This window comes from Mycteria americana, chromosome 1 (genome assembly GCF_035582795.1).
Source record: "Mycteria americana isolate JAX WOST 10 ecotype Jacksonville Zoo and Gardens chromosome 1, USCA_MyAme_1.0, whole genome shotgun sequence".
NCBI classification, from domain to species: domain Eukaryota; kingdom Metazoa; phylum Chordata; class Aves; order Ciconiiformes; family Ciconiidae; genus Mycteria; species Mycteria americana.
In genome coordinates, this window is record NC_134365.1 from 161,062,054 (window position 1) to 161,088,863 (window position 26,810).

Here is a 26,810-nt window from a genome sequence, read left to right on the forward strand (position 1 = left end):
TTAACAAGTAATAGCAGATTCTGTTCAGGTAGCAGAAGTGATTTAAACAAAGTAAAACATTTACACAAGATAGCTTGCATTTTTCTTCACAGTAAAACAGATGATTCACAGTAGTAGTTATAAACATGAACTTCCTAGAGACTATTTCTTATTTCATGAACATACTTGACTTCAGAACATCTTATGTAACACAGATGTCACTATTCTAATTTTTTATTCATCACATTTCTAGCTTCTTTGGATTTTCATTCTCTAGAGGCAACTGTATGGTATATAACAAAAAATAAATAAATTAAAAAAAAAATCAAGAACCAGGCAGGTGTATCTTTGACCCACAGAAACAAAGACCCAACACAGTTTTGATTTCTAGGAAGTCACAAACTTACTGCAGAAACAAGTATGAACATACACAGTGAATGATATACACACACACAGACATATATATACAGAGAAATGCACATAATTATAAACAAGCAATGAAGACAGGTAAGCATGAAGACAAGCTTCAGGTTTTGGGTCAACTCCTCACTATTGGTAATTTATTAAGAAGAGATTATAACAAAAAGCTTCCTCTTGATAATACTAATTCTAAAGAGACAGCTTACAATACTTGTCAATGCTATAACTAACAAGCGCAAATGAATGTGCGTACTTTAAGAGCTAATGTAAAATAAATCAGATTCTTAACACCCAAACACTGACAGCATTCAGGGTGTCGCAAGATAGTTCATACTATTTCACCAGTTACAACACTAAGAATTAGTGCAATCAAGACACTGTTTCATATATTCCCTTTGGAACACTTGTAGTAAATAGCTTTTTAAAAATTTTTTACTGAAGAGTGACATAGCAGCAAAGTTGGTGAATATGGTGGCGTTTCTGTTGTTGGCAAACTTTATGAAATCTCGTATTAGAGTTTGCTATTCATTTCCCCTCACTCATTTAATCTTTTTCCTGTTCTGACTCCTCCAACAGAAGTTACATTTTCCCAATGTCCACTTCAAATATCCTATTAAGAAAAGCTAACAAAACCACTTCAAGGATGCTCAAAAATAAGTATTTTGCGTTACAGCAAAAAAAAAATTAAATATATCTTAAGAATATAAACATTAAGGAATCAGGGATCTGAATCCTGCAAGGACTGAAGAACCTGCCTAATTTTAGCTGCCTGAACACTTCCATTGAATGTTAATCACACGCACAAGTCTTTGCAGGATCAATACTTAAAAGGTTGAGATAAAAAAAAAGAAATAACAAGCTTAATTATCAAGCAAGTAAAGGTGTAATTCTGAAGCTCTAAAGTATATGCCAAGGACTCAGAGTTGCTCATTCTTCTTCTGTCTTCAAGTACGTATTTTGTTATGTTGAAGTATTCACTTAAGCTGTTGTAGCTTAAAACACACACATATATGCAACAATGAGCATACAGCACCATTCACATATAGATTTTCCAAATATTGCTATTGGAAAAATACTTTGCATGCTGCATTCTCAATCCAATTATTTTGGATATTTTCCTAAAGCAAAACACATTAGCAAACACTTCTGAATAACTGCTCAGTGGATCCATTAGCAGATTTAGTTGGTTAAACTAAACTTAAAAAAAAAGTTCCTTCTGTATAAGATGATAGAACCACAAAACAAAACCAAACAAAAAAAAAATCAAATGAAAAATGCATTGGAGCTTTCAGCAAATATAACATATCGGAGGCTAACCAGAAATAATGTCACTGCTCTATTAAGAAAGCTCTTACCTGACCCTGTAAGTTTTGAATGGCTATTGAACATCAGTGATAAAGGCAGGAGGAAAGCCACTTGACAGCATTTCTTTCGTAACAGGGCTTCCTAGAGTTTTTGTGGCAAGAAAACAAAGCATTTTACGAAACACCCTTGCTCTGGCCAAATAAAAGTTTGGGTATTTCTAAATGAGAAAAAAATTCTCTGCTGGACCAAAAGGTTGAAAACAATGCTCCAAGAGCTCTTGATAAAAGAGTCTTAGTGGTTGGAAAAAAACCCCAATCAATGATATACAAGTTAAGTAAAACTACTAAAAGTTCATTAGCACTACAGAAGTTAAGAATAATGCATGAGATGCTTTAAAATCAGAATAGGTTTACAAACAAAAAATGTTAGATAAGAAATAATACTTTATAACTCGTACACATATTGGTCAAATTAAGCCTTATAATTAAAATATTGCAAGTTTTACAAGATCACAGAAGTGAAGATTATGATTCCTTGATATGTGTAAACAAAATGTAAACTGGAGTGCTATTAAGATGCAACAGAGAAAACAGCTATCTGAATGTATAACAGCAGCAAATAAACCAATTTGTAGTATCTAAAAGCAGTTGCTAGATGAAAGAATAGGAATGAATTCTAAGTATTTGATATTATTTCATAATGTCAATAAACATAATTAAGGCTAGCTTTTACAGAACAAGTGATATGGTCCAGAAATTGGCCAAAGAGTGATAAACAAAGGGTAATAAGAAAAGGCAGTGCATACTTCTATGATACTGGGGGAGAAATCACTGTTAGATACTTTATTCCCCAAGCTAATGGCCTGTAATACTAAGTGTGCTAAGAGCCAGACCCATGAAAGTGACTGGATGTCCATCTCCTAATTAGCTGCCTAACTTGCCATTGCCTACATAAAGGTGCATATTTAGGACAGTAAAATGCTGAAACAATCTCTCCCAAGACATTTGCAGGGCTAAAGTGTTTAAAAGCCTGAAAACACTCTTTAAAAAAGAACACTTTTTGAATCCAACAACACTAAACTACCTAATAAAACTTTTCTAGTATCCTAATACTGTTAAGTATGAAAAGGAAAACAGACTTGTATAATCAGTTACTTCATTTTTTTTAAACAGTTGATAAAATGTATGTACATTTACAAATAACTATAATACTAGGTTAAGCAATATAATCTATAGATAACACACTTCAACTACTTGTAAGAACACTGAAGTTCTAATGCTTATAATTACCAGCAAACAAGTTTTTTCAGGTTCATATACATCTATGGTAATAAACTAAGGTTTCTTAGCTATGTTTGTTGACTCCTCTCTGCTCTATCACCTGGCCTATTACAAATAAAAGCAATATTCGTACAAAAAAATTGACTTGTATTTTCGAGAGAGGGAGGGGAGTTAAGGGAATCAAGTATTCAGCAACAAGTTTTTGGCAGTGACTGAATACTATCAGCTGAAAGAGACAGCTGCATCTGACAGTGCAGACAGTAACATGAAAAACAATCCAGGCTTAAGATGTTTAAAAGACAAGATGGAAAGGTCTGGGCCTTTTATTGTTTTTTAAACATATTTTTAAACATGACTTTTGCTTTTTCCCAACAGCTAATTTAAAGGTTGAGGGGTATGAAATTCTACATATGAGTCATTCCCAGTAACAGGCAACATCCTACCACCTTCCTGTAGCAGTTTTGTTTGAAACTGGGGATTTTGGCCTACAAATTTTAAAGCTATGTTCTAGGTAAAAGAAAAATTGCACAACTTATATTCCATTACTAAAAACCCTAAAGCACTATCACAAATGTGTCTGCGTAACCAAACAAATACTTGCTGCACAGAGCTGTCTCAACTGGAGTTTGAAACACTTGTGTACACGGGGGACATTTTCTTTCATGCTTCATTTAAAATAAACCTTCAGAGACAAGTGATCTAACTAGAACAGCTGAAAGTGTGAATAATGCACTTAGTATCAAAAGTCAGCACCAGCTTCCCTACATACTTGCTACAATATAGGGAAAAGCACAATACTTCAATGGAAAACAGGCAATCCAAAGGAACTAATGAATGCCCTCTGGCAACACAGGTGCTACACCTGCAGAGGAGAGGTGAAACAAGTGATAGTACTTGGTTTACTAAAGGGTGAGCAGAGACACAGAGAAAAGTGATTATGTTCCTGATTCATCTTTAAAAACAACATAGAGGAAAACATGGTCTCTGTTTTCAAAAATTTATGTAGCCTTTTAATTACTGACATCTGGATGAACTGTGACTTATAGGAAGCCTAGAAGTAAAAACACTTAGAGCAATGTTTCTATCTAAAGCCATATATATACTTGAATGATCAGTGCAGTATTTAAGTGCCTTATTTCCATCCTTTCTCACCCAATTGTTCCATCTTTCAAGTGCCAATGCCACAAAGCCACGTCCATGTACAGGAAGAGCTCCACATTTCCTTTTCCAACATAGTGCTTTAGAATAAGCTGTCTGCCTCTTGAGGACTCTCATTTGAAGGACATTCACACAAAGTCTAGCCCTGATCCTACATCACCACTCCATTCTACCCTTCCTCCTTCCAAACCTCATCTATTCCCCAAAAGGCGAATGAGTCATGCAAGGTTAGGTGATAGAGCCAAGTCACAACACTTCATTTTATCAGTCTCGTCTAAGTCAGTCCAGAGTAGCATCACAGAAAGGCCGTTAAAGCCATAATTTCTTGTTTTCTACCAAGGTGAATTTTGCCAAGCCCACGTCACCTGGACTGAAGAACATAATCAATGCTTTTGCCCTTACCCTAGCAAAAATACTTGCTTCTTAGAATCTGCTTTGGAGCCTTAAACACTACTTTACAAAGTTAATTCCTCAACATTATTCCTAAACTCCCCATCTCAAAGGAAGCAAGCTACATGAATAGTACAGTTCCCCTTAAATGGTCAAAACCCCAAATTTTCCTCTAACAGTCTGTAAAATAAAATTATTTGCACTAAGCTATTTGTTTTTAAAACAGCAAAATATTACAGACGTACAGCAGCATATTACATGCAACACTAGGGTAGAGATTTACACAACTGTTTCTTCCAAATAGACAGAAGAAGCTGCAAAAGAGGAAGACCAAAGGCCACTGCAGATACTTAAAACATTCTATTGGCCCATCTCTAGGGCAGAAGACAGTTTTACTCAAACAGGAAGCCAAGAGAGCTTTAAGCACAATCCCACTTACAAAACTTGTCAGCCATTATAAATAAAAATGAATGAATACTAATCAGACAGCTTGAACATAAGATGCAGTTTGGCAGAGGTGGGTGGAATGAAGGAACTGCAAAGTATTAAGCTAATTTTTGAAGAAAAGCTACAGCCCATGACACACGTTTACCACAAAGACAATAGGAATATAACTGTAATTTTTTTCTTACGCTTTTTTGTGTCAGGCCATGTCATAATTATGTAAGTCTTAGTCATTAATAGTGACCCTTAAAAAAAAAAAAGCTAAGTAAAGCATAATTGGATCCTCATCATATGTTTATGATCTTAAATGACCAAAGAACATTCTGTTATTGGCTGGAAACTGTAGTGCTAACAACTGAAACAGCTGGTCTGAACAGTGTAATTGCTAACTACAGCCAGTTCCTAAGAAAACTACTAGATGGACATGACACCTGTTAGTAAAGGAAATGAAAATATGAACAGCAGCTAGCATGAAACTTCTAGGAAGCAATAAAGGAACAACAAAAAAGAAGTTTTTTCTCAGTTGAAAATAACTCCCTTCACCCTAGCCCTAATCCTTTTCTCCAAATCTGTTATCAGGGAAAAATCATTAGAGTGCTCTACTATCTCCTTTCAAAGTAAAATTCTCAATCCCATCAAGACCCAAGTCACATTATTCTCACTCCTCATCCCTTTCAAAGAGCTTCCAGAAAAAGAAAACCTCAAAGTATAAAAGTGAACAATTAAAAGTCTCAGTTCCAATAATCATATGAAAGCTTTAAGTAGCAGCATGTATTTCTTTCCCTTCAAACTTTTTTTTTTAAACTTATCTATAGGTACTGCTGGGATTAGAATTACTGAACAGTACCATGGGAGAGATGAGAGGATACATCCATCATGTGATCTTCCGACACATTAAATTAATAGCTAGCAAAACTAACACTGCATTATTACTGACCAGCATACATGCTCCTAGATCATAGAAAGCATGAAGAAAACCACCACAGAAACAAGTGAGCTACATAAATTACTTGCCAAGCAGTCACTGAACCACAAAATGGTTGAAGGCGGAAGGGAGCTCTGGAGATCTCTAGTCCAACCCCCCTGCTAAAAGCAGGGCCACCTATAGCAGGTTGCCCTGGATCACGTCCGATTAAGTTTTGACTGCCTCCAGGGACTGAGACTTCACCACCTCTCCAGGCAATCCATTGTAGTATTTGATCACCCTCACAGTAAAAAACCCCAAACAACTCACTGCCCCTCACCGCCCTCCCCCCCAAAAAAAACCATAGAAAAAACAAACCCCAACTTTTTCTGAAGCAAAAATTCCTGTGTTGTAGTTTGTGCCCACTGCCTCTCATCCTGTCACTGGAAACCACTGGGAAGAGCCTGGCTCCATCTTCTTTACTCCCCCCATCATGTATCTATACAAGTAGACAAAATCTCCTTGAACTTTCTCTTCTCCAGGTTAAAGTCTCAGCCTCTCCTTGTATGACAGATGCTCCAGTCCCTTAATCATCTTTGTGGCCCTTGTAATACTACTTAACTAGTAATCATGACTGTACTGATACAGGGCAATTTGTCCAGCAGCAAGAGAACACAGAAGATAAACTGTATGCTGGCCAGGGAGGGTTGAGCAAGTGAGGTTATGTATGGGTACAGGACAGAAAGGCTGCGGAAAAGCACAGGATGAAGATGTACCCCAGGGGTTATGAGGATGTAGTATGACAGGCTCATTTTCTCCCTTTTCAGAAGCCACCCATTTAAAATACCCAGAGCACTCTAGAATGTTTCTGGGCTAAAAGTATCCTCAATGTACTGGTTTTGGCTGGGATAGAGTTAATTTTCTTCACAGTAGCTCCTACTGTGGTAGGCTTTGGATTTGTGATAAAAACAGTGTTGATAATACAGGGATGTTTTAGTTATTGCTGAGCAGTGCTTGCACAGAGTCAAGGCCTTTTCTGCTTCTCACCCCACCCCACCAGCGAGTAGGCTGGCTGGGGGTGCACAAGAGGTTGAGAGGGGACACAGGCAGGACAGCTGCCCCCAGCTGACCAAAGGAATATTCCATACCATAAGACCAGCAATAAAAGATATGGGGAAGAAGGAAGGGGGGACATTCAGAGTGATGGTGTTTGTCTTCCCAAGTAACCCTTATGCACGATGGAGCCCTGCTTTCCTGGAGATGGCTGAACACCTGCCTGCCGATGGGAAGGAGTGAATGAATTCCTTGGTTTGCTTTGCTTGCGTGTGCGGCTTTTGCTTTACCTATTAAACTGCCTTTATCTCAACCCACGAGTTGTCTCACTTCCACATTTCCAATTCTCTTCCCTATCCCACTGTGGGGGAGTGAGCAAGTGGCTGTGTAGGGCTCACGACAGTCAATCCATTTAGATTTCAATTTGACTAGTAAAACCAAGAGGGAAAAGCAGACAAACATACCGCGTAAACAGGATGGAAGTTATTTCCATATGAAATGCTACAAAATCTAAAAAGTTTTGTTGGCCTTTCAGTACCAATTTAACCATACAGAAGCATCAATTTTCAGAGCAAAACCTGAATATGCACTTAGACAAATCCATGGTTAAGGCAGTCAAAGAGACGGATTCAATCCCTAATCTGTGCAATTCAAATCAGAGTTACTCATTCCAGGCCCAGAGCACACAGCTCAAGAGTGCCAGAAATCAGTATCTGTCTTGAAAAAAAAAACCAACCCATAACAAAGAGTGATAAACTCCCAACAAGATGTCTATATTAGCAGTTTTTCCACTGAAAGTACTTCAATCAGCTTTAAAAATCAAAAGATAGAAGTAAACGAGGGGTCACTATACTGGAACACAGTACTGTATTTACAAATAGACAGCAAGAAAATCATGTGCCAGACAATTATTAAAGCACAAAATCTGCTACTACAGGATATTATAATCAGTTAAAGATTAGAAGAGGAATGCTGAAAAGATGTAGGTGTACAAGAACATATACATTAAATGAAGTGAGAGTAACCACCATCAACCTTCTTGTTCAGGCCTCCAGCTAAAGCACACGTTCTTACCGGGAAGACTATTTACTGTCAAGGAAATGAAGCAATTTTTTTTATTTCAAAGTTTTTCTTTTGTAACTATCTGAAGTGCTTTGGCAATTTAATGGAATTATAAACAAATACATTGGTCACTTCATCTTCTGCTAAAACACAGCCATATGCAAGAGTTAAGTACAGCAACTAATTAATACTCAATAACTCAACAGTTAAATAAAGTCATAAACTCTGTAAATTAAAAGCTACATAACTAATCACCTACAATGGATTTTTTTTTTCCCTTCTGGAATAGCTGTCTTGAATGAAGCAGACAAAAACTTAAATCTCAGGATCAGGAACCTTGAAATGACAGTGAAATCTGTGCTAATAAATATATAAGTGTAATTATTTCCAAGGGTTTCTTCCTTTACCTCTACAGACATTACTGACAGCAAAACACAAAACTTCTCTTGTCCATAGTGTAGAAGAGGCTACAGAATGCAGGACTGAACAGAGTAGGGATGCTGCACACTTCTGTGTGTGTACAGCTAGAACAGCGCAGAGGTTAATCAAAAATATTGCCTGAAAGGTACAGAAAGAAGCAATTCAATAAAGCAAGCAGCTTTTTCATGGAAATCTGGTACTGTTCTATACCCTTCCCTTAACCTCTACATTCACATGCACAGAAATGGGCTTACCATGGATTTGACAGGCTTGGCAAAACCTCTGTGGAAAAAGGTCATTAATGAAGCACAACATATGGGGACAGCATGAAAAAGTAGAAGGGAGGAATGTATGAGGCTGTGTATAACTCCAGGAGAAACCATCAAAAAACCCAACATGCAAAAGACAAAAAAATCTGCTCTGCTCTCGTACCTTGCTGTCAAAAAGATCAGTCCATTTTGTTGTTTCCCAGAATGTCTCTGTCAAAGCTTCTGAGCAGCTCTCATGATCCTCGTCTTTGCCTTCTGCATCACTGGAAGCAGCCCCTTCTTGGGCCTGCAGATGAAGAAGCTGGTCAGCCAGTGCACTTCCTTTTCGACAAAGTGCATCCACTAAAGTAGTCTTCTGTTTTTCCATTTCACTAGAAAAAAAACACAGCATGAAAACCATTAAGGACTTTCTGCAGATACCTTATTAAGAAAAGAATCAGTGCTGTACTGAGTTTAAGCTAAAAAGTTTACAGCAGTTAGTACACACAAAATGAAAGTAAGCACAAAGATAATTTTTAAAGCATGGCTATTTACTATAAAGTAAACTAATGGTAAAAAATTACCTAGAGACACTATGCCTTAAACAAGCTCAATCATTCTTGTAAGTCTGAAATGCCTTTGATGTCTTAAAGCAAGGGCAACTCAGGATTCTCAAACTAAGTAAGCCAGCATCTAGAAATACAGCTTTATAGTTCTTGGCATTATAAACAGAGAGTCAAATCCACCACTAACATAAGCAGATACAATTCTGCTGACTTCAAAGGAATTGCACCCATTTAAAGCACCATTGAATTTGGTGTTCAATTTCAGATGTTAGATTCAACCACATGACCTCATGGGTCAACTTACCAAGAAATATTTAGAATCAAGTTTACTATGTCATAGCTTTGCTTTTATATTAGCAATTCTAGAATTATACACAAATATTCAGGATAGCTAGAACAGACAAGACTAGTTTTACAATTGCAATCTTGTATTTTATCTAAAATAATCAACAAATATGCATCTCCCATTTTAAGGGCCTAATATTCAAATCTGCTGCTCTATTTGCAACTAAAACAGCACGACGCCACACAGTGAAATCCACCAGTTACTGTCCAGACTAGGGTGTCACCTTCAAAATACTGTCTTCCTAAGGATATATACTGGTAATTCAGAGGAACAATCTAAAACTAAAGAAAAAAAAAACGGGTCTCAAAAATACTCTGAAGAACAACTCTGGTCATCGTGCTTTTCACAAATGAAGTCTCTTGCAAGCAGTTACTTCAACTGCTGTCAATTTTGCCCTCAAATACAGATCCAAAAGGTTGTGAAGTATTATGAAGAGGCAGGCAGCATTCAAAACGCACACCTCTACATCGATATTCTAGTGGTCCCTCTGATTTGAGATTAAGCTTGATACAAAAACTTAATACCCCATTCTTCTGACACATTTAAATCCTGAAAGCACACTTGTTTATTTTATTTAATATTTCTAAGCAAAAATTTGCAGGTTTCAGTGTTCCTACATTCTGGAGATATAATAAGAGAACAAAATAATTTTGCAGTCAAGTTTGAAGCTACCTGTGCCACAAAAAATAACACAAGTTATTCAAAAGGTTATAGTCATTCCATTTCTTATAAGCAGACACAAAGTACATAGATTACAGAAATAGGATGCAAGAAAATTATTTACTGGGTAGGTACTTTTTTATAGTAGTTGCATCAGGCCTGGGATCAGTCTTCATGGCAAAATATACTGCTAATGCAGTCTGATCAATATGAGAGATTACAGTATTTGCAGCTTCAACAATTTCATCAAGTCTTTTCATTCGTTCCTAAAAGAAGAATAAAAAAGATGTTTAGCACTATGAAATCACACTACTTGATTGTTGATTCTACTAACACTAGGATAATTGCAAAGGTATGCAGAAATAACATTAGTAATTCAACATGTCCTTTTCTCCACTTTCTCCAATTTTTGATTCAAAAAAACTGGTAAGAAGTCTGCATTATCAAGATTTCCCGCATATGGAGTCCATTTCACTGAAAACAAACTGTAAAATATGACGTGGGTATATGCAAGATTCAGACTTTACAGAAAGAAAACCACTTTTCAGTACAAATTAATCCTCTTAAATAACAGTAGCAGTTATTCATTTCAGAAATAAATATAAAATCAGAATCAAACAAAAATATTCAAGCTACTGACATATACACAAAGCTGTTTATCTTCAAGATAAACAAAAAAAGCAGACATATGTAAACTTTTCTGTTCACGGTTCTCATTTTTGAGGACAATGACAGATGGTGGATTTAGCTGTGTCACTTCAAGGGGTTACTGTCCTCAGTTGTCTGAGCAATTCTGCTAGAAGAAATTACTAATCCAGTACAGGAGCAGAATGGGATGTGTGGTTGTTTCAGTAACCACCATTTAGAATAATATTCATAGGATGCTCTGGATTGGAAGGGACCTTTACAGGCCAACCCCCCTGCAAAAGCAGGGACATCTTCAACTAGATCAGGTTGCTCAGAGCCCCATCCAACTTGGGCTTGAATATTGTTGTAGCCTAAAGCAGTAAGGAAATTTACAATGTGTTTAACTTAACAAGGAGTAAATGATAAGCAAACATACTAGGTAGGCATACTTTCTTTCATTCTGCTGTGGGATTAAGTATATCACAGTGAGTTAGGGAGGCAGCTGTCAATCTAATTAGGAATTTCTGCTTTATAGTACTGAGTACAGCTATGGTGGTCACTTCAAGACCAAACATGTATGAAGAAAGGTTCAGTTGTTTAGGCTATATGGATGTATTGAGACAAATCAAGTTTAAAAAGTGTTAAATAACCTTTTCAGAATCCAGCTGATGAAGTCTTGCAACATACAATGGAAGATGATTAGGAAACGCTTCTTTCAACTCATTATACATGTCAGTGGTATCCAGCCTAGAAGAGAGGAGGACATAGCATGAAAGTACAGACTTTGGATATTTTTTTGTACAGCTGCTTCAAGCTTGTGTAGTCATGACAGCAGACATACTTGGTCATCCACTGTATTTTTAGATCTCTTAAAGCTTCAGCAAATTCTTCTTTTACATCTTTTTCTTTTTCCTGTTCTCTTTCTTTCTCTTTGCTGCCATTTTTACTCTTTGATGGTGATGGTATCAGATGATAGTGAACAGTAAGGACATCCTGGAGATGGGAAGAGACACATACTGAGAGGGATACAGTACACTTTTTTCTGATGCTATATAAAACCTAAATCATAGCAAGCAACTATGCATACACTGAGTAAAGATTCTGAGAGCAAAGGTATTAGTCATTAAGAATTCAGGAACTGCTTTAACTTTTTATTTTAAGTAATGCAAGGATATAAATATTAGAACAGCACACTAGGTGTAAGACAAGAAAGCATAAAATTTAGCAAGTTTGACATTTTTGTACTCATATAATTTTACATAATATTAGGGAATCAGAAGGGTGGGGGGTTTTGTTGTTTGTTTATAAAAAAAAGCAAGTAACTTGGTTAAAACGCAAAGGAAAAAAAATCAGTTAGAGAGCCTATCCTACAAATCTGGCAATAAACAAATGAATAAAGATTACTGGATTCTAAAAAAATAATACCACAGTAGCATAAGCATGAATCATGCCATAGGATACACAAGTTTATTCCTCCTGAGACATTATTTCTTCCATGTTCCTACTGAATTAGCTGATGCATCCACAGTCAACAGTTTTCCAGTTTGCTGCTACAGACTTTCCAGTTTCACCTATATCTGTGCTTAAATTAAGTAGACACAACAGCAAGATTTTTTTTAAACCCTATATGCTAGCATAGAAATATCACTATAGTTTGAATTCATGCTAGACTAAGTCAACAATTACCATGAGAAAAATCAGCTACAGCTATTTAAAAGGAAAATCCTAACTGATCTTAGACCATCCTCTGAAGTCCATTTCCTAAGATGATTTACATATAAATTTGCAAATAAAGCCAGCATTAGATTTCAGTCATTGCTTCTAAAACATCAGAATTGCTGGGGGAGGCCATTTTGTTGGGTTTGGGTTTAATGTTGCAATTTTTAAAAAAGCCTCTCCCCAAACAGTGAGGGCACATGTCCTGTTATTTTACATACAGGATATTTCACAGAGAAGATCACTTAAGTTTAAATCCTCTAGATACCATTACTCTATTGTAACATTGTGCCAAATACTGCATTGCAAGCTCAATTGCTGTGGCATTTTAATTATTCATACCAATTATTCCAAAATACATTTGTGGGAATGTTTCCCATAAAGGAGGTCAGTGTTGCATAATGAAACGAAATCTTGTGCACCAGATGGCGTTATTTCAGGTTACTTAAATAGCGAGTAAAAAGGTGACTGTTAGAAACTACTATGCATAACGGCCTTGGAATAATGGACTTAACACTACACTTCTGACACTATTCAAGAACATTGATGCAGAACAATTTCATTTAAACTGACAGTTCAAACAGACCAGCAGCTTGCTATAGGTTACTGAAAGCAATACTAAGAGAAAGTGACATCAATATTCCCTTAAAAGAATTTTTCCAGCTACTTAATACGTAATCACAGATGAACCACAAAATTGATGTTTACATTTTTTTTTTTTAAAACCTAGTTTAGATCACTAATCTACATTAAAGTGTAGCTTTCACAGGAACTATCCTGCACACATGCATTTCAAGCATGACGTGTGTGACCAGGCAGTACACTTAAAACTTCAGCAAGACCTAGGCCAGAGCATGACAAAACAGGTCATGGAGGCAAGCACATGTAGTGGAGGATACAGAAGTCAGGAACATGTTATGGGGCTGGCTAAGGTAATTAGAATGGTAGAAAGCAACAACATAGTTCATTAAAGCAAACCAAACATTTTAAGATGCCTACAAAGTTAGTTCAGTACAAAAATCTGAATCAGTAGTTTACAGTGTTTTTTAAAAGACATCTTCTATTGAGACTAATACTTTCCTAAGAAAGAAACCTGCCTTCCTCAAAATATTCTTCTAATATTTCAGGATTTCCTTCTGGAAAGTCCTCTTCAATCTTACTTGGCAACATATGTTTGGAGTTATGTACCTAAATGGCCTCTGTATTCTCAAGCCTTGTCTATATGAGAAGGCTCTACTACTCTGGTTTAAGTTTCAAACCAAGTGTAATTAGATTAACAAAATCCCACTTATATGGATGAACACTTTCATTTAAGAGACTAATTCTGTGTAGCTAAACCACTAACAGTAAAATGTCATCTCCCCATTCTCTCAACTAGGTATGTTTGGTTTCATGAGATTCTGCAAGCATTACAAACTATGACCGCTGAAAGGAAAACAATGAGCTTCAGACCTAAGCACCCTCCTTTTGAAAGAGCTTACAGAAAAAGAGGCACACTCTTCTCTACAGACATCAAACGTTTCATGGGATAAATAAGGTTTAGGTGCTTATCTTTAAACTATCACAAGACTGTAAGATAGACTGAAGGCTTCTTTCTTTTCTGTATTCTGTCTGTAAACACTAGCATCATTTATAAAACTTGGCAACCCCCTAGATTCCAGAAGATCCCAGAATGACACTGTCATTGCCATCACAGAAACATTCATCATTAGAGATTAAGGAGAAGAAAGGCAACTCTTCGCAATTCAGACTTTAATCTGTTTTCTTATTCAAATTTCACTCTAGATGTTCCACAGCAACAGAATTGCTAGACTAGTACACTGGATTTGATTTTATATATACCTATAAAAAGATATAGAGCTATAGACAGAGACAGACAGCGAGCAAGCATATTATCCATTGAAAAAATGACTTTAAGGAAACTTTCAAATTAATGAGAAAGCTGCCCTTTGTTTATCCTCTAAAAAAAATTAAGGAATACTAAAAACTTTGGAAGCATATAGGATACGCATTTTGGTCAGTGTACTCTGTGCACAGTTTGATAAACCTCAGTGAGTTTACTTTTAACTAGGACTACAAACGCATACATAAACAAGCACAATGCCCTCAAAACAGTCGCCTCTTAAAAGAGCTTCATTGACAGTTAACTTAATTTTGTTTAAATACTTAAATTTACATTTTTGTCCAATGATTCAACCTCTGGTACTTTATGTGGAAGAGACATATGAACTATTGTTATTTGTACTTTAAAGCATTCACAGCAAAACTAACCATAGGAGAAAGCTTCCTTCCTGGGAAGGAAGACATCCCAGGCCTCATTTTCCATTTTAATAAATACCATGCACATCTGCAGTACACACACAGTTGAATGTGCGTATGGAATTTGTATCTGCTTTAAGATGCAAACAATTTGTGCAATGTTGCTTATTTTCACAGCAATACTCTTATTTAATTGAAAATGAACGAAGTTTCTTGAAGTCAGCAGTCAGGCTTACACAAAATTAAACCAGACATGTACTTCATCCTATTTTTGAAGGCCTCCTGATTAAACAGGGATAGTGTCTTAATGCTCAAAGGAAGTAATCTTTTTACATTTGACTTCACAATGGTATTTATTAGTCTTCCACTAGTACTTATCAATCTCTACATAATGCATTTCATGCTTCAAATTGGAGGAAAGCATGGCAGAGTAGGGAGAAAGACGTGGAAATTTTCTATCCCTTAGCTAGCTGTTACATATTGCTGTTCAAAAGCTGCACCATGTAAAACAACAAAAAAATTATTCTTACAAACCAGAAAAAGTCAATGATCTGCTTTCATTCTAACTACGTTGGAGACAAGGGGAAAAAATAATCAGATTGTAACTGCATTACGTTGTGAAAGAAGAAAGGTACATAGAAGCAATTTGTTTTTCACACAGTTGTTTAGCACGTGCCTCCCCATTAGAGATAAAGGGCACTTCTAAGGGTACATCAGCTACCCAAGCCATGACAGTAGGGCACTGCTTCAGTGGGGATCAGTTCAAAGGAAAAACATCACTGAATTCTGAACTTCATACATATCACAAGTTCAGTAGTCAGTGAGGAAAAAAAAAAAAATCCTAAGTCCAGACACACTGAAGACAGGAAGACGTTAAGTAAAAAACCATGCCCAAGGGTTGTTTTGGGTTTTGTTTTGAGTTTGGGGTTTTTTTAGATAAAATTCCCCAGAATAGCTCTTTGAGCAGAAAATTATGGATTAGGCATACGATTCTGCTGTATGTGTCTAGTAAAACAAAGACACCTGCTTATTCTGTGGAAAGAACCCACTGGCATTTTTCTCCAGTTATAAAAGAATTAGGTATCATCTTTGGAAAATTAGGCAGCTATTTCCTGGCATAACCTCAAACTGCTTTCATGCAAAATAGAGAAGCTGTTGAAGTATGGGCTGGATGAGCAGACAGGTAGATTGAAACCTGCTGAATGGCCAGGCCCAGAGGGTTGTGATCAGCGTCACACAGTTGGAGGCCAGTAACTAGCAGCATACTCCAGGGGTCAATAGTGGATCGAACCCTGTTCAACATCTTCATTAATGATATGGATGATGGGGCAGTGTACATCCTCAGCAAGTTTGCAGATGACACCAAACTAGGAGGAGTGGCTGATACAGCAGAAGGTTGTGCTGCCATCCAGAGGGACCTTAACAGACTGCAGAAATGGGCTGTCAGGAACCTGATGAAGTTCAACAAGGAGAACTGCAAAGTCTTACACCTGGAGAAGAAACCTATGCACCAGTATATGCTGGGGGCCACCCAACTGGAAAGCAGCTTGGCAGGAAAAGTCCTAGTGGACACCAGCTTGAACGTAAGCCAGTAATGTACCCTTGCAGCAAAGGGGGCTAACGGTATCCTGGGCTGCATTAGACATACTACTACCAGCAGGTTGAGGGAGGTGATCCTTCTCCTCTACTCAGCACTGGTGAGGCCACACCTGGAATCCTCAGTACAAGAGACATGGACATACTGGAAAGAGTCCAGTGAAGGTCCATGAAAATGATGGACTGGAGCATCTCTCTTACAAGGAAAGGCTGAGAAAGCTGGGACTGTTCAGCCTAGAGAAGAGAAGGCATTTGGGGGGGTGGAGGAATGGGGGGCATTTAGGGATTTATCTCATCAATCTGTGTAAATATCTGTAGGGAGGGTGTAAAGGGAAATCCAGACTCTTTTCAGTGGTGCACAGTGACAGGACAAGAGGCAATGGCCACAAACAGAAACACAGGAGGTTCCGTCTGGACATCAGGAAATGCTTTTTCACAGTGGGGGTGACTGAACACTGGGCACAGGTTGCCCAGAGAGGTTGTGTAGTCTCCACCCTTGGTGATATTCAAAAGCTGTCTGGGCATGGGAAACTAGCTATAGGTGGCCCTGCTTGAGCAGGAGGGTTAGAGCAGATGACCTCCAGAGGTCCCTTCCAGCCTCAGCCACTCTGTGATTCTGTGAAAATAAAAGTACTTTCAAACAACCAGAAATGCCCACCCTGGATTTCTGGTAGTAGCTTGCACCTATGTGTATGACAACAAGTTCCTTCCCTCCTCAACTAAAAATTAAAAAAAAAAAAAGCTTTCCAAAGACTAGTCACTGGTATCAGAACAAAACATACACATAAAATAAAAATGGGACTTGTAAATTAACACTCCTAATCCTACAAGTGGGCCTGGACTTGTCCGTGAAAAATATGAAAAATCTACACATACCTTTTTGACTGACTGGGTCACAAAAGAAATACATAAACATGTTTTCCATCCTGGGAAACATCTTAACCGCATGGAAACTCATGACAGGGCAAGGTAAATATTCAAAACTTGTAAATTAGGAACCCCTCAGAGTTGCATTCTTAGAAAAATATATTCATTAATTGAGCTCTTATGGATCAATGCTCTGAAATACACTGTGTTTTATTTGCTTGCTGCTAGTATGCTGATGCCTCTTAGGAATAATAGGTGGAAGTATCAAGAACAACAGTTTTCATTTTGGCTTGGGTGGGTATACTGCTCAGATCTGAACACAGATCTCTGTTCTAAAAACGAAAAAAACAGAACATGCAAAGAACATGCAACCTGTTGGATCTGTTTAATAGGTTTTGTTATGCAAATTAAATTATGATTAGAGTTTAACTCCCTTATTAGAGATTCACTTAGTGAAGATTTTACACCCTATTCATCAGCAAGCTGTGCATTCACATGGGATTTTAAATGGTCTAAGTGATCTGCATATTTTTCAGATCCAGTATGAAAATAAAATTGCAGCAATGCGCATTAAAATCCTTCTCGTAAAGCCTAATCACATTCCCACACAGTTATTACACCAAGACGAGAGTAAGTTAGCAGGCTCAGTTACCAGCTCACTGTTAACAAAATAACTGATTACGGCAATAAAAACTGTGTTATTCATGATTCTCATGCCTTATTTCTAACAAGAATCCTGACTAATTTGCACGTCACTCCAGAACAGAGTACCTTGAAAACAAAAGAAAATAGCCGTACAACTTAAGAACAAAACAAGAAAAAAACAAAAACAAAAACAGTTGCCTTATAAAGGTAGCCTATTAAATTAGTTTTTTGGTTTTTATATAAAGACTGTTTCATTCTCTGGCTGCTGGCACAATATTGTATTAACCTAATGCAAAAATATGACAAAGCACAATAGTAAACACTGCTATGTTAAAAGTCACTCACTCCCTACCCAAAATATCTTAGACATGCTCCAAAATTCTTTCTGTAAATTCTACTACCTGCTACATCACTGTGTATACTCTAGCCTATAATGAGTTATATTCAATTTGAGTAGAGTCATGAATTGAGAGACTTTTCAATCAAGTCCATCCCTTCTAAGAAAAAACTGCTTGCTACAGTATGTTTTTTATGACTGTAATGAAGCCAGCTCTCAATTCAGTAGGCTTGGTATACAGTTAGATATTCAATTCTACATCAAAGTGTTAGGTTCGTATTCAGTTCTCAATTTGCAGGCAGAATAGAATAGGCAGAAACACTTGCTACATAAAATCTTGGCCACAAACACTGAAGATTCCTGAGTATTTCATAAAAAGAAAAATTACAGACCACTAATCACCACATGCATTTTTACAGCACTTATTGCAGAAGTATCCAGATGCTCATGTGCCTCTCAGCTTTGTATTACAATAGTGGTTTGTCATTCTACCAGTAGACATACTTAAGGTGTCCAAGTAAATAACTCAAGACTAAGGAGGTAGATGAGGGAGACAAATTAAAAACCAATACTGGTAGACAAATTCTTTAAGTCATATGCAAAAAGACTTAAGTATATCTTTTTCAAAAACTAACATTCAGTACCTTTTTAAATTTTCCTTGTCGCTTTGCTGCAGACTGCCCCTGGGAGTTAGAATAACATACTGTAAGAAAACATGCACACACCACACAGGATGGAGACACCTTCTCTGTACAATTATGGTTATACTTTCAACCTACAGATTTTTAAACTTTTAGAGAGTCACATCTATGATCAAACATGCTCTTAAAGCATGCTCTTTCAGGTTTTTAAAATTAATAAAACAATGCATTATTGTGTATACAGTCTGTTATTCCTGTAAGACAAGCAAGTGTTGTTAACCACTTAGCTTAAATTAATAAATTACAGAAATTCAGCCTCAAAAGTGTAGATTTTAGATTTTGAATGTTTAGTGGCATTGTTCTATTTCATAATAAATATACAGAAATTAGATACATTTTCCCTTCACATTGCATCCACTTGCTGACCTAGAGACAACGTTGCTGCCTAGTCCTCCTTTTTTGTCTCCTGGTACATACTGAGGTTCACTAAAGGCAGCAGAAAGTATTTGATGCTATTTGATACCATCCTTTTTCCAGTGAAATATGACCACAACAGTAATGCCTAAGACTATGACATGACACACTCCTCAGCTAGAATTTCTCTCCATGTAAGCTCTTAAGTATTCTTCATCACATGAAATTTGACAGGCAATACCTACCTACCTCCTACTTCCCATCCCAGAAATCACTGCATATAACCACTTAGTCTGGTTTTAAAATAAGATAGACAAGAATTACAAGCAATAGTTCAAGAAAGTGCAGAATTCAAATTAGGGAAACTATACTATACTACTGTAATGGATTTACCATGGATTTCATAAAAGTGTACTTGCAACCTTGCAGGAATCACAAAGAAATATAAAACTAAATATTTTAGAGTTCTTAGTTACTGGGTTTTCCCTCACTGATACATAAATTCTCCTGAAAGATACTATCTAACCTGCAGTTATCATGCAATCTGCCCCAAAAGTACCACCTACAACCAAATCAGATTGAATGAACTAAACTTTTCTCCTCAACAAGATCTAAAGGTATGTGCCCACCTAATCACAGAAACTTATTTTCTATGAAAACATACTCTAGCTTTATACATGTTGTTCAGCCACATCTAGTGATATATGGACATAGATGAACTACCTCTAAATACTAACAAATCACCAGGATTGATTCAAATTTGTTCTCAGCTTTGCCATCTATTTAAAAATAGCTAAGGGAATCTTCTAAATACCTTAGCACCAGATACACACACAAGAGTGATCTGGTTACTGTAATCACTGTTGCACTACAGATTCATACAAGTTAGAAACCAGTTTTTACAGGATGCTGCATTATGAGCAAAAAACCCTACAGCTTTTTTCTAGCATCACATACAGAGATCTTACATCATTCTGTCGGAGCATACAGTCATATTAGTGGTTGACAACATCAGTGTGCAGAAGGTAAGAATATCTGCTTAAGCATTTGAGTCAGCAAAATTCCTACCACTTTGTAACAGTAACATGTAGGTGTTAAGAAAGCACATATTTTTGCTGAAAATTGTATGCATGCAAGGAAGAGTATAGTTATTAGAGAACCAACATGCACAAAACACTATATATATGCACATATTTTTTCATTCAAAAATTATACTAAGCTAGGCAATTACACAAAATCACTTTTAAAGGCTCCACACTAACGAAAAAGCAGTTGCTTCTAGAAATACAAGGATTCAGAGTGAAAGAATTAGAATTAAAAATTTAGAAAATGCAATTAAATTTGAAATTAAGATGAAAATAAAAATAGAACTACTTAGAAGTTAGTTACTCTGACTTTATAATGAAACAACTGCTTCTAAAACGTGTTACGTTACTAAACCTGGTGCTCTTTAAAGTACTAAAACCATGAAATACAGCACTTCCTGGCATGCCATTTACTTGCTTCAAAAGTTTCAGAAAAACAAGCTGTCATCCATTTCAAATACTCACAGCTTTCTTTCCAAGTTCTGTTTTAGACAGTGTAAGAGCTCCTGCAAGATAGCATCCTGGTCCTGCTCCTTTAGGTATTCTATTCAAAGAAAGAAAGTTCAATGTTACAACGAGGTTCATTAATGTTCCATGGGAACTACAATAAAGAACCCAAACAGTGAAAGAGAAACACAAGAGGAATTACCAAGCCTAAACAGGTAGACACTATCAAAGTATCATTTTAGTTAGGTGCAGATGCAGCTGGTTAGATGTAGATGAGAAAAACAGGACTTCAGTAACTTACTTGTCATCAGGCAGAGATGTAACAAAGAATGGCTGACTGTGTTTTGGTGGTAATGTCAAACTGTTGGATTTCTTCTTCCCTAAGAGAGCAAGGCTATGGTTTTCATAAATATCTAAGCTCAAGGTACTAGACAACCTGTGAGAAACAATAAATGGAAGGTCTTTGATGCGATCCAGCTCACTGTTCTGTTCGTGACGAATTTGTAACCGAATAGTGTAATCTCCTTTTTCCAGTTTCACAGAATACTGAAAGAAAGAATTTCTCATAAATGTCAAGATTAAATACTTCACCATTCACAAAGAAACCCAGAAATAAGACTGTCATGTTCTTCTTGATCCATATAGCTCTAGCCATTTAAAGTATGCTAGATTGCTTAGTTTTGAAGTCTCATGAAAACAGAGTGCTTTCAAGACTCGATAGCAGCCAAAACACATTTTGGCTGACTGAAAAAAAAAATTAAGTTTTCAGATCACAAAATAGGCTGACATCATTTGTTCCTATCTTAACACTGTATCAACTGCTCAAATAATAATCAGAATTCTTGCTAAACTTTCAGTTCAAAACCTCTAGCAGGTTTGCCTTGATACACTTTCAGTTTACTATGTAACTTTGGGTACTCTGTGGTTTAGATCACAGGATATCTTCTACTGTCTCAAACACTGTACCAGCGTTCACACTGAGGGACCCAGTATTCCTGTGAGATTTAAGGCTGCCGTTTAAAGAGCTGACAGACTCTTTGCCTTCAGCTTTTTATACATTCAATTAGGAATATGCAGATAACATCATCCCCATTTATTACCCCTCCAACAAAAAAACCCCACAAAACCAGACTCTCAAATTCTTAGTTTTGAAAACATTCTTTCATTTCTATCAACCTAAAAGGGCACCATGTGGATGTTTTGAGCAATAGCATGTTAAGTTTCCTTCCTGCTGCTGCTATAATACAAAAGGCAGCCCTAAGTAGAAAGCAACAATAATTTAGAACTACCCTGCTCCCAGAATCTCCCTCTCCTGGGTTAGGGAGTCATGCTTCCTGTTGCTATTTCTTCCTGGATTAAATAATTTTGAATTGCTTTAGAATTGTTCTATGATGCACAACACCAGAGATTAACAGCGTGGTGGTCCACCAGGTGTAAGTAACAGACTACTTTGGTGATTTTTAGATTTTATAGCACCTTAAAAATGCAGGGTAAGGAATAGAAATTTAAATAATGTCATTTCTGAAATTCATTTATAAGATTCAAAAGACATGTTTTAAAGCTGATGTTTTGTACACTTCCAGAATGATCAATCTATCAAAATAAACATTACATTGATGAAGTTCAACTGTGATTTTGGATTGGTAAAAAATAGTTTCAAAACCAAAAACTATGAAAATGTTTCTCTTATGCTCTTTTTTTTCTTTTTTACCCCCCCCCCCCCCCCATGATCCAGACACACTGTCTGTTCCAGCAGAAAAAGATTCCCGCAGAGGGTACAGTATCAACAAGTCTTGTGCAAAAAAACCCCCTTTGAAAGACAGCAACAGGAAGTAAACCAAGCTATAGCATTTAAAAGGCTGTTTGAAGACATCAACAGCACAGAAGACAGCCTTCATGGATACAGAAGCCTCTCATTTATCAGCATACAAATCAGACTACAGAAAAAATAATGGGTCCTTTCCACCTTAAATAGAAAAGTTCAAGGTATCATCTTTGTAAAAAACCCAAACATAAAGACAACAAGAACTTGAATTCACTTCTTGAGAAGCACCAGTCAAAATCACAAGAAATCACAAGTTAACAGCTTTTTGTAGAAATAAAACATACCAGAAGTTTTTCTCGTTCCTTGGAACAGAAAAAAAACCCCGTAATGTTCTATTTCATGGAAACAAACCTGTCATTACTTTTTTCATACGAATATATCACCACTGAATCTGTCTTCTTGTGAAGATATAACAACATTATACCTATGCATCAGGAAATGTTAAGAGCTAACAGCAGGCCTGGGAGGTGAAAAAGAATGAAAGTTTTCACACTGTGCAGAAAACAGAAGGTAAATACATTACTCTGTACCTGGTGTGGATAGGCATCTCCTGAACCCATTTGTCTTTTGTTCTGGTCAAAAATAATCCACAGTTGACTATCAAATTCAGATTCGTACAACAATTCACAAAGAAGTGGACAGCTTGGAGTTACTTCTCCACTCTTAGGCTATTAAAAGAAAGGTCAAAACATTTAATCCACTATTGAATAAAAGAAGTACAATCCTTACACACATATTCAAAAGGATACCTGAACTAAAGGCCATTTCAAGTAACAGTAGCCCCTAAAAAGAACCAAATCAGAGTTTTGACTGTAGAGAGTCTAGAGTGTGAATCTAGACCTGATTTCTGACAGAAAGCTAGTTAAAGTTAAAATCTGGTTTTAGAAAACATGCTGTACTTATTAGCAACTTCTAAAAAAACAGCCACCCATAACATTTACCTGATGGAAGTTATAGGTCAAAATCATCTCATACAGTTGACGATTATTTGGTAAAATATCTCTGGATCCCAAAGGTTTTATTTTTGCACTCACTGGTCTGCAGTTAAACAACAAAAAACAGAAGGTACTCTTAAGAAACATGTATCCTCTATCAAAATGTGTCTTGCTTAAGCAGAACCATATTCTGAAGTACAACTGAATTCAGCACGTGCAATAACATCTCTTAAAATATTGTAACTATCCAGGCAGCATAAATTCCTCAGTTAAAATGAGTGTCAGTTCAAAAACAAGGTTTAGTGACATTACAGATGCTGCCAAAGAAGGAAGCCAACAAAACTTAGCAAGCACATCTAAATGCTCAAAATTAAAGGTAACTTTAAAAAAAAACAAAGGGAAAACCAACAGACCTCAGCATTAGGAAAAAAAATTAAAAGTCAGGTTACTTTGCATCTCTAGTATCCATGCTGCAATCAGCACTTTTATTCATAAACTGAAAGATTAATGGCACAGTAATCAGAAGACAGAATAAGTAGTTGATAATTGTTTGCTATAGAAGGTTATATCAGAAAAGAATCTGTAAGAGGCCTTCCAGAAATCAGAGTAGTAAACAGAAGAACGTTAACATACACTACCTATGTAGTGTATGTTAACTCAGATACAGTTAGGACAAGCTATTGTTCAGAGCAGCACAAACACTTTAAACCTTAAGCATCAAAGAATATAGGCTAAATAATAATGATATAGAAAAAATCAGAGCTTCGGAAATAAAGAATAGTAGAATGAGGGTGGCCTGGCATCATTTAAGTTTACATTTCATTCATTCATTCTGACAACCTTTAATTACACAATTAAAATTTTTCTATAAGATTCTCTCAGCTCTTTCATTGCCAAGAGCACGGACTAGTCACCCAGTAAAATATCTGTGCTGGGTCAGACCACAGGTCCATTTAACCCAGGTTTCCTAGTCTGGCAGACACCAGTTAGACTGCTGACAGAAGACTTAAGAACCAAGTAATAGCACACATGATACTTCTCCCTAATACTCGCTCTGCCTCCAAGTATTTGAAACTCAAGAGACTGAATGACAAACCATTCAGTACTTTTTTCTTCCTCTGTGTTATGACTCATTAATTCATTCAAGAGACACTATTCATGCCTTAATTTAAATACATGAATACTTCTCATTAGTTTACTTAACTGCAGTTCGTTTACTGTCAGATAAGTGCCTCAAATATTACAAGGAGATAAGAGTATCTCCATTTTACAAACCAAGAATGAGGCAAAGGTATATTAGGGGACCGTTTTATTTCCTCACTTAAGGCATATCAAATTGAGTATTTCTGAATCTAACAGTAGGTGGCATGTTCATTAAACAATAAACTCCTAGTGACCTCAATTCCAGTTACAAGTATCCAAAAGCCCCAGACAGAGTCCAAGGTCTCCTCTGAGAGGCCCAAATAATGGAAAACTGTGGATTACTGACCAGTGTGAAACTGTCTGGCCCAAGCCTTAAGAGTACTGCTTAAACTGTATGGCACTTATTGGAGTTGGTTCTGAAGGGACCAGCTTCAGTAATTGCTGCACTGGTTAGGAATTTTCCAACAAACCTTTTCCTCCAAATCAGCATGTGTCGAAAATGACAACAAGATAAACACAACTTTCCACATAAAATTCTGCACCAGATCCTATAAAAACACTTCCAATCAAGCAAGAGAAAGACAACAGTCTTCCCAGGTCAAAATTGGGCAGGATCTAAAGCAGCTGCTTAAAAAGCCCAAAACAACAAACAGTAGCACCAAATAACCCTACAATTTGTTTCTTTAGATACTAAAATGCCTTTTACCTCTAAGTGTCTCCTTCAGAAGCAATGAAATATTTTTGTAAATTTTTTTTTTAATTAGCTTAAGGAAAATAATTTGTATGGAAAAAGTCACCAAAATTCTCAAATTTTGTTAAAAGGAACCAAAAAAAGAGAATGCTGAGAAATTTTATTAATTGATGCTTCCAAGCCTACTTAAAATTTGACAATAATATTACTGTTAACCTAAATTTCACTGTTAACTTGTTACTATTTTAACTACATAGGAATAGTTTTCCCACTTTCCCAATACAGTTCCCCAGAAACTCTACCTGAGCGTTTGAACCCAGCTTTTCAGATTTATGCATGGAGCAATATCTTCATACTTCAACAGCGACTGAACATCGAATCGCACAATGCCTTCTGAAGCATGCTAAAGAAAGAGTATATAACAATTATGTTTCTGTGCACTTATAATGTCAGGTGTGGACTGTCTGATATGTCACAAAAATACAATGCAAGCTGTATTTATCTATACTATAAGAAGTAATACTGTGCAAGTTTGAAAGTGTCACAAGCTTATCTCTATTTTACAACAGCAGATATAATGGGACTTGCAAACCTTTAGCAATTGGAGCTGAAGTCTTATTTCCCCGCCCAATAATTTAAGTACTGTGTACAGAACTGTACAAGTCACACTTCGGGCAGGGCTGAGTTTTGTATGTGCATCTGTGACTATTTTCTTTGAATATGTAATGCAATAAATACAAGTATTATTCATCTAGAATCTTAAAACAAGTATTTTATGGTGCTTCTGCTTACGATTATTATTACAGAGTAGTTTAACTTTGCAAAAAAGAAACAGTACTACATACACAGGCTAGTGATGGGCAAAATAATCTGAAAACTTTTTCTAGCAGTATCCCATGACAAAGGCACCAGTATATCAGCACTATTAAAATTTATTTTATGGAAGTTACAGGTGCTCAAGAAGGAAGGGCAAAACTGTTTGTATTATCTCATTTTTAACTCTCCAATATTCATTTGATGTAATCCTGCTGGGGTGGGGGGAGCTACTGTGCACACCACCACCACCACCAGCTCTTTCTTTTCCTGCTCTACTGGTTCAAGACCTGGTACCTTAGCACAATGCACCCACTCTTTTTTCCCCAGTTTATTCAGCTCTTAGAGCCTGAATACATCCAAATTCACCTGTGGGACAGCTATAATTTGCTCTGGCCCCTAGCAGAAAAAAAAGGGAGCAGCCAGGATAAATTAGCATGGTGCTGCTTCGTGTAGGTACTGCCATCTCAGCTCTCAAAGAGAGCCCTCTCCTGAGGAAGGCAAAGTCAAGCCAAGCCAGGTTGCACAGGACAG

General features: G+C 36.7%; 1 protein-coding gene across 2 annotated transcripts in view; it reads right to left on the reverse strand.

Moving 5' to 3' along the window:
• TPP2 (tripeptidyl peptidase 2) overlaps positions 1-26,810 on the reverse strand; it is a 60,682-nt gene that overhangs the window by 1,979 nt on the left and 31,893 nt on the right. Inside the window, exons 19-28 of one of the 2 annotated variants that reach the window (XM_075526232.1) lie at positions 25,766-25,866; positions 23,636-23,732; positions 23,225-23,362; positions 21,171-21,415; positions 20,888-20,966; positions 18,927-18,965; positions 11,704-11,855; positions 11,513-11,609; positions 10,371-10,501; positions 8,848-9,055 (exon numbers count right to left, since the gene is read on the reverse strand). In XM_075526232.1, coding sequence (XP_075382347.1) covers positions 8,848-9,055; positions 10,371-10,501; positions 11,513-11,609; positions 11,704-11,855; positions 18,927-18,965; positions 20,888-20,966; positions 21,171-21,415; positions 23,225-23,362; positions 23,636-23,732; positions 25,766-25,866 — 1,287 coding nt within the window. The remainder of the gene's footprint in view (positions 1-8,847; positions 9,056-10,370; positions 10,502-11,512; positions 11,610-11,703; positions 11,856-18,926; positions 18,966-20,887; positions 20,967-21,170; positions 21,416-23,224; positions 23,363-23,635; positions 23,733-25,765; positions 25,867-26,810) is intronic. The other variant, XM_075526234.1, reaches the window with a different exon arrangement.